The sequence below is a fragment of the Triticum dicoccoides genome, chromosome 7B (assembly GCF_002162155.2).
Source record: "Triticum dicoccoides isolate Atlit2015 ecotype Zavitan chromosome 7B, WEW_v2.0, whole genome shotgun sequence".
Lineage (NCBI taxonomy): Eukaryota > Viridiplantae > Streptophyta > Magnoliopsida > Poales > Poaceae > Triticum > Triticum dicoccoides.
The window spans coordinates 140053719-140067499 of record NC_041393.1 but is presented as its reverse complement, the minus strand read 5'-3'; the positions used below and the strand labels follow the sequence as shown (position 1 = coordinate 140067499).

Below are 13781 nucleotides of genomic sequence, written 5' to 3'. Positions count from 1 at the left end.
TCAACCGCCGCCGATGAAGAGTAGCGTAGTCAGAAAGATCAACCTGAAAACACACGAATGTAGACGAATGACGACTAGATTCGAGCAGATTCATGAAAGACAAATCCACCGAAAACAAACCTCCACATTATGCTTTTGACAAGCCATGAGACCAAAGAGATACATGTGAATGAACTGTAACGGGTAGTGATTGTAAGGATGCTCTAGATGGGTGAGGCTTATAGTAAACATTTTTTTTACATTTAACAACAATTTTAAGGTTACAAAATGGACCTTACTATGATAAATTGGTGACGACTAGGACTTAAGAACGCGGGTGTGATTGGAATTAGCGAGTACCACATTTTTTTCTACAACTTGTGATGCAATTTCATATATTTTCTTGATTATTTTGTGGAAAATATATTTTATTAAAATTGTGACGATTTTAGTATATTTTCCGTTTGGTCTTTGGGGGACAACATGTCCCTATTTGACAAAATCACGAAATATGAGGTGAAATGGCGCTCAAGGTTTCTCTACACGAAAATGACATCAAAGACCTCGTGCAATCAAAACAGAGCACAACGCACATGTTGCAAAGTCTCAATAGGGAACACCTTTTGTCAAATGGAAGAAAATAACTTTTGAACATAGAGAAAAGGCAACTCAAATCCACAATCCGGATTTTGCTTCACCACACCCCTAAAAAAAAGCTCCATCATATAATTCATAAAAGGAAAGAAACGCAATATATTTTTTCTCAGATTTTTTTCCTATCAAGAAATACAGGTCCTGATTTCTTTCCTACTATAAAAAAAGACAGAAGTCAAAAGAAAGGCAAAAAGGAAAGAAGATAAGCGAATTAAAAGGCAGGAAAAACAATAAAACCAAAACCAACGGCACCCACCGAACTCTTTCTTTTTTTTCCTCCTTTCTCCTACCGCGCTTACCTTTTTCTCTACTCTATATCTTCCTCCATTCCCCTCACACGCAAAAGCTTCCCCTCCATGGGCACCTTCGCCTCCTCCCCATCCTCCTCCGCCTCCCCCTACCCCGGACTCCGCTCGCCCTTCGACTCCGCCGCCGACGCCTCCCTCCCGCAGCAGGCACTGGACTGTGGAGCCTCGAGCGATGCTGCTGCCCTCCTGCCCGCTACATGTTCGAGGAAATGCCTTGGATGTGCAGATCCCAAGAAACGCTAGGATTAGGCGCTTTGCGGGGTCCCTTTTAGCTCCCCTCTAACAGTTTGTGGCTCTTCGTTTTGGCGTGCTTGTTTTCCCGTGATTTGTGGTGTGTAATTTGGTACAGGGTCTACTGAGAAATCAAGAAGTTGCTAGGTTTGGGCCTCCTCGGCAGTTGGTTTTTGTGGTTTTTGGTGCTTTTATGGGAGTTCCCGTCGCGCGGAAGTCCGATTCTTGGGTTACCGACCTTGCGATGACGGACTGCGGCGGCGGCGACCGCTCCGACCTCGGCGTCCGGCCTATTAACGGTGGCCGAGGTGCTGCTGTGGAGCAGCGCGGTGACGGGTTGGATGGGGCTACGATGTCCCCACCGGAGCGTGTCCCCACACCGTCTTCGTCGAGGTCTGCTGGGTGGCGGCGTTTCTCCTCACCTGGTCCTCTCCGATGCTCAACGCCAGGGTGAGTATTTGACTTCCTTACATTCCTTGGAGGGCATAACTTGATATGTTGACTGAATAAAATTTGTTGGATGTAGGAGTATTGGTTATGAAGACGGTGAGGACTCTGACCGAGACCGGTATTTCTCCCCGGGCAGTGAGTTTTCTCAAGATACTTCTGATACGGATTCCATGAGCACAAGTATTAGTAGGCTGTACACATTCAGGTTGGGAAATTCGAGCCCGTTATATAGTCCTATGAAACGATCGGGACAAGTAGGCACAAGTCCTCCCTCCGGGATAAATGGTGATGCCAGCCAAAATTCTCCTATATACTCATTGAATTCTGGCCATGGCTACGATGATGGTGATTATTTGATGGGTTCACCCAATTGCGATGATGAACATCATGACAATATTATACAGCCAATTGATTTTGAGAGTAATAATGGACTCATATGGCATCCTCCGCCGCCTCAAGATGAGGGTGATGACTCCGAAAACAGTTTCTTTCAATACGATGACGATGATGATGACAGTGCTATTGGTGATGGGAAGACCTTTGAACGTGTTAACCATGAGTATGGTGGTAGTGAGGATTTACCAGGGACCAAAGGAAAACAGAATATAGCTCATAAAGAGTTCTTAAGGAATGCTTTACATGGGCATTTCAGGGCTCTTGTGTCCCAATTGCTCCAAGGTCATGGAGTTGACCTCGTGGATGGATGGTCGGACATAGTATCCTTATTAGCATGGCAGGCAGCTACCTTTGTGCAGCCAGATACAAGCAAAGGTGGTAGCATGGATCCCACCAACTATGTCAAAGTTAAATGTGTAGCATCAGGGACTCCCAACGATAGGTATGCCCTATAAAGCTATAATGATTCAGCTGTGTTGAGTGATTATATGATATTTTTTCATGGTATTTTTGGAGCTAAATGATTATTCACCTGTTTATTTGCAGTACTTTCATTAAAGGCGTTGTTTGTTCTAAGAATGTAAAACATAAACGAATGGTGTCAAAGCATGAGAATCCTAGAATTCTTCTTTTGGGAGGAGCACTGGAACATCAAAAGGTTACAAACAAACTAGCATCGATAAACAGCATTCTTGAACAGGTAATGCCTCCATTCTTTGTCAGCTGAAATGTATTTATCCTAATAGCTCTCAGTATGCCCGTAGTTGACATTAAAAGTGTGATGTGTACAGGAAAAGGAATATCTTAAGAATGCTGTTGCAAAGATAGAGGCCCAACGGCCTCATGTCTTGTTGGTTGAAAAGAGTGTGCCGATGTATGCTCAACAGCTTCTTGCAAAAGATATATCTTTAGTACTGAATGTCAAGAGATCACTTCTAGAACGGATATCACGCTGCACAGGTGCTAAAATTGCTTCATCCATTGACAATGTCACTTCAGCAAGACTTGGACAATGCCAAGCTTTCTGGATTGAAAGAGTTGCAGAATCTTTAGCCCCGATGGACTCTAACAGAAAATCTATCAAGACACTGATGTTCTTTGATGGTTGTCCAAGACGCTTGGGCTGCACGGTAATGCAAATAGAACTGTTTGCTACCTTTAACGATCTTGCTCAATTTCATAAAAAAAAATGAAGGGTCAATTATCATCATATTGTTACTTTGGTCCTAATTTTATACACGTATTCTTCAATACTATTTTTTGGCATTATTTTACTCTCTGCTGAGGATGGCAATCTTGAGCTCCGCTCTGTGCCTATCTATTGTGGCAGTTTAATTGTGCAAGACATATCTAATACAACCAACGATTTTTTTCCTAGGTCCTCCTAAGGGGCACATCCTATGAAGAGTTAAGGAAGGTCAAACTTGCTCTGCAATTTGCTGTATTTGCAGCATATCAACTATCACTGGAGACTTCATATCTTGCAGATGAGGGTGCAACACTACCAAAGACCCCTTCGGATCTTCCAACTCGTCCACTTGAGAAGCATATGAATGGTGGAGATATTTCCTCAAGTAATTCTCGGCAGAATTTGAATGACCTTCAAATCATTGGTGACAGAACTTCAGAAAAGGGCTGCATTGTGCCTCTAAATTTCCTTGATGGTTCTTCAAAAGTGTTAACTATCGACCAATCCCTTTTGAAACCTAACTTTGGTCAGGAAGAATACATTCCTGGAACTGATGACAAGTTTTCTCATCCCCCAACATTGTTTATCGATAATGATTGTGAATCACCTCTAGTTGGAAAAGGGACACCAACAGATTTGCAATACCCTGATGACGTTCATCGAGATGAGATGGTTGGTGGGATTTATAGAGTTGAAAGTGAGCTGGACAATGGTTGCCATCATACATCAGACGAAGAACATGCAGGAGTAACCGTACCTGATCATAACGAGAACCCCACCGAGTATTTCTCAACATCCGAGAATGCACAGAGCATTTTGGTTTCCTTGTCCGTTGCATGCCCTCAGAAAAGAATTGTATGCAAGCAATCTCAGCTCTTTCGTATAAAGTTCTACGGTAATTTTGATAAGCCACTTGGGAGGTATTTTCGTGAAGATTTATTTTATCAGGTACTGTATTGTCATCCATTTTCCTGTTTGGTTGCAAGTAGATACCTAGTAGGCTACTACTACCTTATTAATGTGTTCCATCGTTGCTGCAGACTTCGTGCTGTGAATCTTGCAAAGAACCTGCAGAATCTCATGTCCAATGTTATACTCATCAACAAGGCAGTCTTTCAATAGGTGTTAGAAATCTTGAATCTGTAAAGCCGTTACCTGGACGGAATGATGGGAAGATATGGATGTGGCACAGGTGCCTCCGTTGCAAACAAAAAAATGGAAACCCTCCGGCAACACACAGAGTAGTGATGTCTGATGCAGCATGTGGACTTTCTTTTGGGAAGTTTCTTGAACTTAGCTTTTCGAATCACACAACAGCCAATCGAGTTGCCTGCTGTGGACATTCCCTCCAGAGGGACTGTCTTCGTTTTTATGGGTATGTGGTGGATTCTTGTATTCAACCTTCTCAAATTTAAGGTCAATGTAACTGTTGCCATTCTCCATGAACAGGTTCGGAAGCATGGTTGCTGTCTTCCGTTATTCTCCTGTGGACATCCTATCTGTCAACTTGCCACCCTCAGTATTAGACTTTGCTTATCCAGTAGCACAAGATTGGCTCATTGAGGAGGCTGGTGATGTATGTTCATTTGAATATAAGTTTGTTTATTTACGGCCTATTTGGCCTAGCTTGAAGTTGAAGCTGAGTAAATCACCCAGCTTTTTAATAAGCTGAAGCTTATAAGTTGTGGTGGAGTTGCTTCTTAGCCTTTCACCATCCTATCTCCCACCTCTCTCTAGCCGACTTCCGTTATAAGCTAATGCACTCTGAGAAGCTAGTTTTGTGGGCTTCTCCACCATTTGGCCCTAAAGCTAGCTTTATGGAGCAAATTTAAGCTGGGTGTTGGGAATGCCCCCTTTGACATATTTCTGTGTAATTTATTGCCCTATTTAAATGGTTGACTTGTCTTGCAGGTAGCCAATAGGAAGGATAACTTTTACAGGGTGATTTTTGACAATCTTGACTGCATTGAAAAGACAGTTTCAGCCCAAGAAGATGTGAGCATGAAGGCGGGCTTGTATAAACATGTTGTTGATCTGAAAGATCTGATTAAAGTTGAGTGGAAGAAATATGACGTAAGTTAAACTGTTACATGGTTTTATTCTGCTGTTAAAGTATGTGGTAGGCTACATACTGTGCTGGTGGGTTGATTTTTTTTTTTCATATGTGCACACCATTTTTCAGGTTTTGTCGGGGTTTGGTAGCATACAGAACTTACAAACAATTGGAGAACCTGTAGATGTTCTAGAGCTCAACCGCCTGAGGCGAGAGCTTGTACTTGATGCACATGTATGGGATCGCCGTCTGCACATGATGCACTCACTCACCAAGAAAAACTGTACTGCGGCAACTGATCCACAGTGTCCTAAGAAGTTTCCTGAAAGCGTGTTAGAGGATTCAAAGGCTGAGATTTCCAGCACACAGGAGAATATGGAGAAGTCACTAGAATATTCTCAGTCAAGTTCTTTTATCATGGATAGTGGGAAGCCATTGCTCAGAAGAGAACATGGTGACACAACTGTGTCACATTCTGGGTTGACCAACATAGATGAAGTATACCACCAGTCTGTTGAAGGCTCTGCTAGTTCTGCTGGTCTCCACATTGTCCCGCACCCATGTGAAGTACAGAGCAATGGGGTGGTGGCTGATGAACTTAAGCTTGAGAAGACATTGGAGAAGTCAGAGTCTTCTCCATCAAATCTTTCTGATAGAATTGACTTGGCATGGACTGGCTCTGGCGTTGAGACACTTCTAGTCGCACCTACTGCTCTGATGAATGGCTCCTCATACCAGAATGTTATGGCTCCAATTAGAATTAAATCATTTGATTCTGGAATCAATTTCAGAAATGGGTTATCACCTGTCGACGATTCAAATGTAAGCATAAGAAGAGCTTATTCCCAAAGGCCTCCTAGGGCGCTTGAGAGAACAGGCAGGGGTTTGTCCCCGACCTTCACAAATAAGCTGTCACTTCCTGGTATGGTTGATGGTGAGGGTCGTTTCCTTCTATCACAAAGTGTTTCAGACGTTGTTGTTCCAGTGTATGATGATGAGCCATCCAGTATGATAGCCCATGCCATGACTGTTCCAGGATATCGTAGTTTCATGTTGCCAGTGCTGAATCTGCATAATGAATTGGACAGACCTAGTGTTTTGAACTCTCTGGATCAGAATTCTACTTCTAGAAGCTGGTCAGATGTATCTCAAATGAATTCCAAGGATACTCATTTGACGGTTTCTTTTGAGGATGAAGACTCATGTTCTGTGGATAAGGCAAAATTTTCTGTCATATGTTATTTTGCAAAGCAGTTTGATTCAATCAGAAAAAAGTGTTGTGCAGATGAACTGGATTACATTCGTTCTTTGAGCCGGTGCAAGAGATGGAGTGCTCAAGGTGGCAAGAGTAATGTATACTTTGCCAAGACACTGGATGACAGATTTGTCATAAAGCAAGTGACACGGACGGAATTAGATTCATTTGAGGACTACGCAACTGAGTACTTCAAATATATAACAGAGTCTGTATCCTCTGGAAGCCCAATTTGCCTTGCTAAAGTTCTTGGTCTTTACCAGGTTTGTACCGCTTTAAGTTTATTCTCATGTGTTTCTAGGGTCCTGTAAGATTAAATTATTTTTAAACTTAACTGCGACCCATCTGTGCACTAGGTCGTTGCCAAGAACATGAAAGATGGAAAGGAACTGAAGATGGAATTAATGGTCATGGAAAACATATTTTTCAAGAGGAAGGTATCAAGAATATATGACCTGAAAGGATCCCTGCGTTCCCGTTACAACCCTGATACATCAGGAAACAACAAGGTTCTCTTAGATCTCAATCTATTAGAGACACTTCATACAAAACCCATTTTTCTTGGAAGCAAAGCAAAAAGAAGGTTGGAACGAGCTGTCTGGAATGATACTTCTTTTCTGGCAGTAAGTGACTTTACTCACTGTGTTGTGTATGTCTGTTGTTTACATGCTTGTAATATATTCTAGGGTGCACCGACCTAGTATGTCTAGAAGGCCTCGGATACCAAGATGACAAGATCTTGAAAGCTGCTCGATTTCAACCAATTTATATACTGTTCCAGTGAAAGCTAGATGGGTTAAATAGTTATGCACATGTTTACACTTTTCACACTTAGTACTTTGAAATATTGTTTTCTGAAATAATAATGCTGAAATAGCTATGAATCTTGGAGCCTGTAGCTCAACTTTTGGTGCAGCCACGGGGGCCTAACTAGAATAAGATGATCTGTTTACTTGATATTGGAGATGGGTTTCTTGAGGGTTAACCATTTAAGGGGCTGTAGTTTTATTTCTGTGGATTATAAGGAAGCTATAAGAAATATATCAACACAGTCCTGGTTCCCCTTTCTGCCACTGGTGCGCCTGCGGTCACAGCATGGTCTTGCTACTCTGGTCCAGATCCCCATCTGATTCTAATCCATGACATGACTTAATTTTGCATGTTTCTAGGTGGACAGCACACGGGCCCCTTGTTTCTTTTACTGAAACAGTAGAAGTTTCCTTAAATGTGTTAAATGCTTCCTACCTTCATATTGCTGACATCCAAAGTGGTTATAAAGATAAACTTATAAAACAATATTGGTGAGAAGCTAAAGGATTGATGTGAAGGTGAACAACCCTTTGATGAGCCGCAACATGTGGTTCTTTAGAGCAAATTATCGAACTTGCAGCCACACATGACGTGTTTTCTTTTTCCAAAAGTTGAAACATTGTCGCCAGGCTGGTGGATGATTTTGGTTGGTCAACATGGCAACTATCAGTCGAGTTATTAGTTCATTTGGCTATTCGGATCTGGCTTGGTCAAGTCAACGGCCACCCTGGGCTTGGCTTAGCATCGTTAGTATATTTTCCGTATCTGTTTGACAAAATCGATCTTGAATGATTAGTATTGTTGAGGTGTAGCATATGAAGTGAATATTGTATGTCTCCAGTTGCTCTTTGGCATGCACGATCTATTCTCATTGGTGCTGCCTGTTTCCTTGTTTGCAGTCGGTGGGTGTGATGGACTACTCCCTCTTGGTTGGCATCGACGAGGAGAAGAAAGAGCTGGTGATGGGGATCATTGACTATCTCCGCCAGTACACGTGGGACAAACAGCTGGAGACCTGGGTGAAGGCGTCGGGGATTCTAGGGGGCTCCAAGGAGGGGATGCCCACGATCATTTCTCCAGACCAGTACAAGAAGAGGTTCAGGAAGGCCATGTCAAAGTACTTCCTGACTGTCCCTGACCAATGGTCACCTTGAATCGTCGCCACTTGATGCCTACTATTATTTGCCTATTCGAGTGCAAGATGGGGTGATAGCAACTGGGAAGCGGCACATTGTTTTCTTTCTATTTTTTCTTTGGTTTTGTTAGAATAGTCGATCAATCTGCGCCTTTTGTATGTTATTTTTGCTCACATCAGGCTGGACTGGGGTCGCTGGAGAGGGCGTAAGGTAAAGGTTGTCCCCATCCAGGCAGAGCCTAGGGATCGATATGTGTATATTATATATAACAATGCTACACTGTAACATGAAATGAAATGCAGAGAAATTAAAATGCGTGAGTTTCCTTACAAAGGCAACGGTCGATCCTTTCTTGGCTGGTGCTCTTAACAATTAACTTACTAGTTACTTCCCTCAAAAAAAAAAAAAAGAAGAAGAAGAAGGAACTTGCGTTACTACTGCCTTCATTCCATAATATGGCTCGTATAAACTTTCATAAACTTTGATCAAGTATATAGAGAAAATTATCTACATCTATGATACCAAATGTATAATCATTGGATATGTCATGAGACATACTTCTATATTATTTTTATCTGATGTTATTGGTGTTGATATTTTTCTCAATAAACTAGGTCAAACTCTACAATGTTTAACTTTCTGAAAAAGAAATGGAGCAAGGCTGAATATCTTCATTTGACCTATTTCTTTTGAAAATGCTAAAAAATTTAGACATGGAAAATCGAACGTTTTCCACGACAACTTATGTTGACGTGAGGATGATAAATTTAGTTTGCGAGCACGTCAGTTTTCTGGCAAAAAATGAAGTGTGGCGGATTTACCATGCTCACTCGCCAACGAAACTTGTCATCCTCGACAAACATAATTTTTTATAAGGTTTATTTTGTCCAAAATCTGATGTTCGCTAGATATTCCAGTCCTTCTCTTGTGACCTCTGCACATGAAGTTCAGACTTCCAAAATTCTATGCATTGTTTTTCTAGATGGCCTATTTAGAAAAATAATATGCATAACTATTGGATGCTATTCAGCCTTTCAATGTTTTAATTATGGATAGTTTCTCTTTTCAAGTGCAACGGAAGAAAATTAAACGAAATCGCCACATACAACGCACATCGCCGGAAGGCCTAAAATAAATCCAAAAAAATGCGAGCATAAGTGTCAAGTCTAGAACTTTAACCCTGGTAGACTAAGGAAACCATAGTCCTCCTAACCATCCAACCACATTCACTTGACTCAGATCGTTAGGAAACGGATTTATTCATTGGCTCGCGTGTTGTGAGATGGGACAATTCCGCCATAGGTCCCGGGGTGCTTCAAGCCCATCCATGTATGACGCTATAGGTAATAGGTGGGACCGGTATCGAGCACATTGTGGACTCTGCTTCAAGCCCATCCATTGCGCGGAAGTTGCAACGTGGCGGGGATAGGTGTCACTTGTCCATCTTGCTCAATTTCTTCCTAGCTGTGTTTTAGGCATCTTTGATCAGCTGAAATCCAATTTAACAAAAGACCTTGCAAACTAAATGCAGCTCCGACTTTTAGCTTTTTATGGTGAAAATTATTCTATTAGGATTCAAGTCCTGGACTTTAAACGCTTGCTCGCAGTTTTTAGATTTATTTCAGGTTTTTAATGATGTTTTGTTCAGTAAGAGATGATGTTTTCATCGACTACTACAAAGCACATGGGATGACTTCGTCAATATCGTTCATAAGGCTGCTCCCGTATTTCTTGATCTATGCCATTTTGTACAAACGAGCCCAAATTTTTTATTTCACATGTCTTTTTTTTAAAAGGTCTAAGGTCATATATTAATTATTGTCTTACAAACACATCCTCACAGAAGAATAAAATTACATTATATTTTTTTGGGGATGCTGAAATTTTTCCTCGTGCATCCACTGGCTACCCGCCGTGATCATAGCTCGAGTGACCGCGATATGCAAGCAAATAGACGCCCCGAAGAAATAAATGCAAAAAAGGGCTTGTAGAAACTTTGAAAACAATAAAAACACGGATCCACCGGTAACAACACCGACTGGATCCCGGAGAACCTGATGGAAACACAACTCCACAGCTCTCTACCGACAATAAGCACACCAGCTGTTAGGGCATATTTCTCCCTGAGTAGTTTTGGTGATTGATGACAATGCCTTCGCGGACTAATCGTGTGCATTGAGCATTTCAGATATCTTATGTCTAGGCACAAGACGATTCAGTGCCCCTCGGAGTCTATCGAAGACAGTTGCTTTCTATGTTTCTTTTTGGTGGATTTGCGTCATAGGAAAGCCATACTATTAAGAGGGGGTCTGCTTTGGAAAGGTTAGGGCGGAATCAGACGTACACATCTGTTTCTTTGCACCACCTTCCCCTCGCCTCTTTGGAGCTCCAGTCCGTTTTCCATGTCTGGGCATATTGAAGGCAACAAGGTGCATGTTTTCAGTGGCTAGCGGTAGTACAGCTCAATAGCGGTAGTACCGCAGGTGCCAGCGGTAGTACCGCTGTCGCCAGCACCTGTTGCGTGCGCCTACGGTAGTAGGTGCGGATGTAGTCTTTTACTACCTCTCTCGAGCGGTAGTACCGCAGAACTATGTCCGGTACTACCATGCCGGATTTCTGCACAGTCTCTACTTCAGCGGAGGTAGACACGGAAGTAATTTTTTACTTCCATGTACCTCGTGTGGCCATTGGGAACTACTCTACGCTAGTACCGTAAGGGCCTGCGGTAGTACCGCTCCGGCGGTTCTACCTCTTGTTGCCTCATGCAGTAGTTCTTCCTCATTCACTACCATGCGTGTGGTAGTACCGCACCAGGCAGCAGTAGTACATCAACCTCTTGCGGTAGTACCGCGACGTGGTGCGGTAGTACCGCAGTGCACGGGCTGGGGGGTAACGGGTGGATTCTTTCCCCCACTATATAAAGGGGGTCTTCTTCTCCAAGAAGACCATCTCTTCTTCCCCAAGCTCCATTGTTGCTCCAAAGCTTATTTTTGCCCGATCTCTCTTCCTAGCCAGTCAAACTTGTTGATTTTCTAGGGATTGGTTGAGAAGGCTCGGATCTACACTTCCACCAAGAGAAATTTGATTCCCCCCCCACTAATCCCTTGCGGATCTTGTTACTCTCGGGTGTTTGAGCACCCTAGACGGTTGAGGTCACCTCGGAGCCACATTCCATTGTGGTGAACCTCCGTGGTATCATTGGGAGCCTCCAATCAAGTTGTGGAGATAGCCCCAACCTTGTTTGTAAAGGTTCAGTCGCCGCCTTCAAGGGCACCACTAGTGGAATCACGACATCTCGCATTGTGTGAGGGTGCGAGGAGAATACGGTGGCCCTAGTGGCTTCTTGGGGAGCATTGTGCCTCCATACCGCTCCAAGGGAGACGTACTACCCCCAAAGGGAAGGAACTTCGGTAAGACATCCTCGTCTTCACCGGCTCCACTTGTGGTTATCTCTGCCCTTTACTTTGTGCAAGCTTTCATTGTGTTGTATCCCTTGCTTGCACTTGTTGTTGTTTGTTGTTAGCATCATATAGGTTGTTCACCTAGTTGCACATCTAGATAACCTATTTGTTGCTAAACCTAATTTGTTAAGAAGCTAAAAATTGGTAGTTTCCTATTCACCCCCCTCTAGTCAACCATATCGATCCATTCAATTGGTATCAGAGCCACGTCTCTTTATTAAGGGTTTCACCACCCGAAGAGTATGGTTGACATCGAGGAGGTTGTGCCCGAGGCCATGGAGTTGACTTTGATCACTCTAGACGACTTAAATGAAGCTGTGGCTTCACTTAAGACGTCTATGAGGGCCGAAGTCAAGTCCATGCTTAAAGAATTACTTGAGGGGATGAAATCCACTCTCGATCCCTTGCTTGTGGTTAATCCCACGACATAAGAGTAGGTGGCCAATTTTGCAAAGGAAGGGGCTAAAGGTACTCATGTTCCTTCCTCTCATGACAAGAATGGGACGGGAACCTTTGCCGCGGTTCCCCCTCCCTCGGTCTATGGAGGACCGGTCCCCATAGCTCGCATTAATATTCATGGTCCTCCTCCCAAGATTGTTAAGGGTGATTTTTCTAATTGTATCTTTCACATTAAGTCTCATTTGAATCATTGCTCAACTAACCTTTGGAGACTCATTGAGCAAGGATTCTACCCGCATGATCCAAACGATTTCACCCCAAGAGAAGAAGTGGACAATCAATACAATCACTCCACATTGTTCATTCTTCAAGAAGCGGCCCCCCTGAAGATCTATCGCACCTATGACCTTTCACTCATGCAGATGATTTTTGGGAGCACATTGTTTCTATGTACAAGGGGAGCTCAAGCATCCAACGGTCCAACTTTGAAGCGGTCCTTGATGAGGCAGATGAATTTGTGATGCTTGAAGATGAGGATCCACGTGATCTTTACCGGAGGGTGACAACTCTTGCGGTTGCTCTCCAAGACCATGGAAGCAAGGATACGGATGACACTTGGTGAAGGAAATATGCCCTAGAGGCAATAATAAAGTTATTATTTATTTCCTCATATCATGATAAATGTTTATTATTCATGCTAGAATTGTATTAACCGGAAACATGATACAAGTATGCCTCTACTTGACTAGCTCATTAATCAAAGATGGTTATGTTTCCTAACCATAGACATGTGTTGTCATTTGATTAATGGGATCACATCATTAGAAGAATGATGTGATTGACATGACCCATTCCGTTAGCCTAGCACTTGATCGTTTAGTATACTGCTATTGCTTTCTTCATGACTTATACATGTTCCTGTAACTATGAGAAATATGCAACTCCCGTTTACCGGAGGAAAACTTTGGGTACTACCAAACGTCACAACGTAACTGGGTGATTATAAAAGAGTACTACAGGTGTCTCCGAAGGTACATGTTGAGTTGGCGTATTTCGAGATTAGGTTTTGTCACTCCGATTGTCGGAGAGGTATCTCTGGGCCCTCTCGGTAATGCACATCATTATAAGCCTTGCAAGCAATGTGACCAAATGAGTTGGTTACGGGATGATGCATTACGGAACGAGTAAAGAGACTTGCCGGTAACGAGATTGAACTAGGTATTGGATACCGACGATCAAATCTCGGGCAAGTAACATACCGATGACAAAGGGAACAACGTATGTTGTTATGCGGTTTGACCGATAAAGATCTTCGTAGAATATGTAGGAACCAATATGGGCATCCAGGTCCCGCTATTGGTTATTGACCGAGAATGGTTCTAGGTCATGTCTACATAGTTCTCGAACCCGTAGGGTCCGCACGCTTAACGTTACGATGACAGTTTTATTATGAGTTTATA

The 13781-nt window shown here is 42.8% G+C and overlaps 1 protein-coding gene across 1 annotated transcript; it reads left to right on the top strand.

The window, feature by feature from the left end:
- Window positions 1–962: 962 nt before the first annotated feature.
- On the top strand, window positions 963–8794 carry LOC119340770 (putative 1-phosphatidylinositol-3-phosphate 5-kinase FAB1C). Its single transcript, XM_037612689.1, has 11 exons — window positions 963–1622; window positions 1699–2460; window positions 2565–2718; window positions 2810–3148; window positions 3397–4155; window positions 4248–4582; window positions 4657–4783; window positions 5119–5280; window positions 5390–6778; window positions 6872–7138; window positions 8225–8794. The coding sequence occupies exons 1-11, from the start codon at window positions 1366–1368 to the stop codon at window positions 8477–8479; spliced, it is 4806 nt and encodes a 1601-aa protein (XP_037468586.1). The 5' UTR covers window positions 963–1365; the 3' UTR covers window positions 8480–8794.
- Window positions 8795–13781: the final 4987 nt, after the last annotated feature.

Coding starts and splice junctions, on each gene's coding strand:
- LOC119340770 (XM_037612689.1), top strand. CDS start 1,366: ATGGGAGTTCCCGTCGCGCGGAAGTCCGATTCTTGGGTTACCGACCTT. Junction 3,149..3,396: donor CAAGACGCTTGGGCTGCACG/GTAATGCAAATA, acceptor TTTTTTTCCTAG/GTCCTCCTAAGGGGCACATC. Junction 4,156..4,247: donor GTGAAGATTTATTTTATCAG/GTACTGTATTGT, acceptor TCGTTGCTGCAG/ACTTCGTGCTGTGAATCTTG.